Genomic DNA, 5,564 nt, shown 5'->3' with positions numbered 1-5,564 from the left:
GAAAGATTCCCATTTGAAACATGGGGTAATTGCTGATTAATGCTAAAAGCTGAGTAGTCTGGTTCAACATGAAGCAATTTGAGTAATTTCTATGGATATCTTCATCATACTTCCAAGGCCTGCTATCTTGAAAATGATGAAGTTTAGGTAATAAAATTTTTGTGACAGGCAACTGTTTCTCTCATGTCAATTGTATATGCCACAGTTAACATCTGAATAAATGTTATTTTGGAGCGGGCTCAGGTGAGTTCCTTTTTGGAGCATTATCCAAGCGTCCTCTTAAAAATAATACTTTGCTATTTAGTTTTTAGAAACTCTACATAGTCCATAAATTGTAGGCACCTTTTGTGCCTCAGCTTGAGTGAACCACGTTTAAGTAGTTGGCTGTGGCAAGGGCAGAAATGATGCTCCAAACCTTGTTGGATTAAAGTATCCATGTCACCACTCAAAACTCTCATATTTATTATTATTATGGTATCAGTATCAGTCAATTAAATATTTAGACTGGAAAATGGCTGAAATGTTTGACTCTTTCCGTAGTTAAAAAATATTGGTTATTGACATGTGGATGACATTTTGGCCCATCAAATGAGATAAGAAAAATGTATACTTTCATTCCTCAGAAAATAAATAAGCTCAAAACAGAATATAATGTGGTGATTATCGCTCACACTGAAGACAAAAGTGAACATTTGCATTCTTTTAATGTAAAGCACTGGATTTATTGAAATAATATAAGAATGCAGCGCAAGACTGACCAAATTTCAGTAATTTCATCCTAATATTTTATTTTAATATCAGGTAAAATGTGGATTACAGAAGAACTGATACTGGTTGTCAATATAGAGACTAAGCCACAACATATGCATACTTATTTTGATATCTGACAATTGGGGTTTTAAATAGTGGTTATTCCTGTACATGCATCTAAAAGTTTTAATTCATTTCCAGATAGACTAGTGTTTGATGGGGAAAACTGTGAGGTAACAACTAAGACTGGGAGCCAGCCTTTTTCTTCTGGAATTTTCTGAATTGAGATTGTATCGCCACAGCAGCTTTCTCTGTCTCTGGTGCATCCATGTCTATGTCAAAATCCTCTGGAACTTTCTTTTGCGTATCTATATCAAGAAGATGAATAAACACAAACAAAAATAATTAATACACATTTAAGAAGAAAATTGCCAACATGGATTCTCTGATGAGAAGCCAAACAAAGAAACCTTGTATCTCTTCTCTCCTATTTCCATATATCTGAAAGATCTCACCTAGCCACTCAGTTGACAGTGTTCTGAGACATGATAAGTGGCTAAGAATTAGGCGGCATTTCTCAATCTTGCCAAGATTGAGAAAAACTGATGTAGACACTATTTTAAATATCCCACAAATTAAAACCATTATTTAGTATCAGCCTCCCAGCTTTGCTTTAAATCTGAGGCCAGAAAAAAAAGAGGCTAAGGAAGGCCAAAAGCACACCCCAGCTGTCCAGGAATGACCAACATAGCCGTCTGCCTGGAACAAGCTAAGTACAAGGAATTTTTTTTCAACTTCCTAAAGTTTTGTTTTGATAAATAATTTGTGCAAGTTATTTGTTCAATGTTTCAAGGTTTTAGGCACATTTGGGAAGTCAAAATATTTGGCAGGCTTGCAGAAAAGGTGATTCCTGTGAAAAACTTGCAAATTAACAGGGCTGCTGTGATGAGCATGGTCAGTCACTGGACAGCATTTACTAAAAGACAAACTAGCTTTCTTGGGATGCCAAAGGCATTCTTGCAAATAAATTGCACTCCAAAAGGCTGGTACTTTGCTCTGCAGCATGTCAATATCCTACTTAAATTAATTAAAATTAATTAATGTAAATAATTAATTAAAATAGTTTTAACAAGCTCCAAGGGAAGCTGAACTTGTTGGGCACCAGGGGAATTGTCTGGAAGCACACTGGTGCCTGGTGCTGTATGTTATGGATTCTTGGCTTACATTATCTCTTCCAATAATAAATTAATTGATAAGATTTTTCAAGTAGAATTTGCTCCTAATGTATTCTTGACTTCTTTAATTCTTAATTATTTTTAAACAAACATTTATTGACCATAGCAATAGTGGTACTGAATATCTGATATCTCTGACAGCAGTACTAATTTAGAACAAGTGGTCTGGAAACCCAATTCATTCATTCTATTATATAACCTCTTACTCTAAATACTTGCAGAAATACAGGCACAACTTTTCACAAATGTCACTGAGCTCTACTGTTTTATTTGTAATCCAGGAGGGGCTGTGTTAGAAAATTATAATTGCTTTGTTTATTGTATATTTTTAGCTATTTGGTGTTAGCGTTTTAATAGTAGATTTTTTGTATGAAAAATTTTCAAAAATATGTTTGCTATGGTTAAAATAGGTATCTAAAATATATCATATGGATATAGTTTTAATATAAAATAAGATGAATGAATGAATGAATGAATGAATGAATCCGTCATTTCATATTCTATTTTATATTTGTTTGAAGACTTTAGATCTTTGGTCCTACAGTGGAAGGCTGATATTGCTAAGAATGCTTCAGGGGTTTGTTAAATCTTACTTTTACTCTAACACCTTTTCTAGAAAACCTCATTTCTTTGGAACTTTCCAAAGTCAATAATGACTAACTTCAGAGTCAATCATCCATGGAAATTAGAGACAAAACTGAGTTTCATGTGAGAATCCTAGATTATTATTGGAGCATTGGAGAAATTTGTTAAAACTATTTTCTTTGTTCATAACTTCATCTAATGAAAATCATCTATTTGTTCTGTTAATCTATTTGGAAAATAAACAGAAAATATAACATCAACAGAGCTGCAGTTTCACTCTAAGGTTTCTCATGAGACATCAATGGAAATGCAAAGACACTAAATTAAATTGAGAAATTGAAAAAGCTACTTCCTCAAAAAGTAATAGGAAATCGCCTCCACATTGTTGTAAGGGAAACACATTGATTTACTGTTTGTACATAATCATCAAAAATCAAGCTTAGCTTAAAGGATGTATATTTGTTTTCATTTGTTTTCTGTTTTTGAAACTGTTTTAATTACTATGAGCTGCCCAGAGTTGCGTAGGTTAGATGGGTGGCTATACAAATAAAATCATATAAATAAATCAACAACACTGGCTGGATTGCACTATAAAAGCAAAGCAATAAAGGTAATAAAGAAGCCATAGACCCCGAGAAGAAAAGAATCCTAATAAAACAACCCAAAATCCAACTATCCTGACCCTTTCCTAATGTCTGCTTCCCTCTGGACTCCATCCTAATAGCACAGCTTTTTTCTATAATATATTAACTTCTGATATTTTGTTGCTGAAGAAAATATGGACCATGGGTGATATTTCATTTTCTAGGTACACTCCATACACACTCCAGGCATTACCCAGCATTAAAAATAAAAGATTCCTTTGGAGGTTTGAACAAAATGGTAACTACAAAATTTAACATCTCTGTGACTGTGCTGGGGCCATGTGGCAGTATGGCTCTAGCCCATTTTGTTCATATTAAGCCTCACAATATGTTATTCATCAATATATATATTTCCCTATTACAAACATATGATGAAGTTGATAGTATTTGGGATATTCTTGGCAACTATAACTCCAGACTGCTTTGCCAGTACCCAGATGCATTAGTAATTATTGCTGGTAATTTCAATGTTCACATTGGAGAGTCAGATGCTTTTTTACAAACTCATTTTAATTGGTCTCTCCCTTCAAATGAAATAATATTTCCTTTATTGGCTCAACAGTCTAAAAATAAAACTATAATATGGCAGACTTCAGAGTGGACTCGCTTATAGATAGCCTGGATGTGGAACTAACTTTCTGAAGCTCCAAAGGAGCAAGTGTGTTTGATTATTTTATGGTTCCACATTCAGTACTTGATATAATAAACCCAGACAGTGACCATTTCCCATTAATGTGCCATCTATCCTAAAGTAATTCTTAAGTTCCTAGCTGTCCTCTGAGACCACAATAAAAAGACTCATTCAAAACAAATGGTCTTCTAGAATTGCTAGAAACTTGCCCACTCTGTTAAATTTAGAATCATTACTTCAACTCCACTTCCAAATCTGTTTAGCAAATGCTTCTGAAAAGATATTGGTATATTACCAATCTATTATCCAAACTCTCAGGCCCCGATATTTAGGGTTTGTTTAACAAATTGCTATACAGTTAAAAAAGGCCCTTCTTACTGCAGAGTATACTTTTCAACCTAACAACTCATTAGGTTCCCTTCAGTCATTCAGAGAGCACAATAATATAAAGCACCAATCAAACTAAGAAGGACAAGCACTGAAAGAGGATTGAGGGGGGGGGAGTTAAGCTTAAGAACTCAACTTGGTTATGGTACCTAATTAACTGCTCTCCTACAAGTAGTGTTTTAAATTTCATCCGCCAAATACCTGCGGATATTTGAACAAGTTACTTTCAGAAATTTTAAAACCAGGAATATTAAACAAATAATCCAATGGTGGTTCCTCACTCAGTGATGACTTCTACTGAATGCCTTCCTGTGTCTATGGATGGCTGAGTATTTCATTATACAACTGAAATCTGGGGAAGCTCCTGGAACTCCCTCCAGAGTTGCTGAAAGAAAGTAAAGATTGGTAGTGCCCTTTTAACTTATATTAATAGCACAGCACATTTTCCATCTGGATGGAATGAGGCCAAAGTTATCCCCTTTTAGAGGAACAGAGGAAATGGATTTAATCTTGCCAACTATAGACCAATTATCTAGCTTAATATAATAAGCAAAGTATATGCAAAGTATCTTTATTTAAAGGGTTGGATTGTGTCCAAAGTAAAAATAATTAGAGTTAACCAACAGGAAGGATTTAGACTGGACCCTTCAACCTTAGACCATTATTCTGGTCTCACACCATTTAGGTTAAAAATATTCTTCACCATCCAAAGGCACCCCTTTTGCAGCCTTTATGTATCAGATCAGCTTTTGATCTGATTCCAAGGGAGAGGCTATGACAAAAAAATCAGGAATCCTGTATGGATAAAAGATTGCTCCTTTTTATCCAGACTCTCTATTTCAGAGGTCTCCAACTTGAAGCCTAGTAGACTTCAAATTCCAGAATTCCAGGAGTTCTGGAAGTTGAAGTCCACCAGGCTTCAATTTGCTAAGGTTGGAGACCCCTGCTCTATTCTGACATCTCACTGAGAGTAAATGTGGACATTTCTGAGAGCAAATAGGTGCACATTTCTGGAGTTGGTCCCATGATAAGAAGGGTAAGGAAAAGGTGTGTGTAAGCCCCTTATTTTTTAATTTGTACATCAATTCATTTATTCAGCTTTACCATCTTCTAGTCATCTAGTCAGTAAATTTATATCCAATATCAGCAGATCATCCAATTTCATGCAAACAATGTAGTAGTATTATCTATCTCCCAGGTGGGAATGAAAAGGGCATTGTGGGGGCATTGGCTTCCTTTTGCCTAAAAGAACAACTTGTAGCAAATTATAAAAAAAAATTAGAGTTCCAGTGATCGCATGATACAACACTAGGTTGCATAATGGAAAATTAA

General features: G+C 34.8%; 1 protein-coding gene across 1 annotated transcript in view; it reads right to left on the bottom strand.

Moving 5' to 3' along the window:
• Positions 1-697: 697 nt before the first annotated feature.
• The window catches only part of PCP4 (Purkinje cell protein 4), a 58,664-nt gene continuing 53,797 nt past the window's right edge, over positions 698-5,564 (bottom strand). The window contains exon 3 of the mRNA XM_014067493.2: positions 698-1,118. Within this exon, the coding sequence (XP_013922968.1) occupies positions 991-1,118 (128 nt within the window). The 3' untranslated portion in view covers positions 698-990. The remainder of the gene's footprint in view (positions 1,119-5,564) is intronic.

Source organism: Thamnophis sirtalis, unplaced genomic scaffold (assembly GCF_051295495.1).
Source record: "Thamnophis sirtalis isolate CommonGarterSnake01/CBP01778 unplaced genomic scaffold, rThaSir2_p1.2 scaffold_8, whole genome shotgun sequence".
Classification (NCBI taxonomy): domain Eukaryota; kingdom Metazoa; phylum Chordata; class Lepidosauria; order Squamata; family Natricidae; genus Thamnophis; species Thamnophis sirtalis.
The sequence above is the reverse complement of the archived record's forward strand: the minus strand, read 5'-3'. Positions and strand labels throughout refer to the sequence as shown.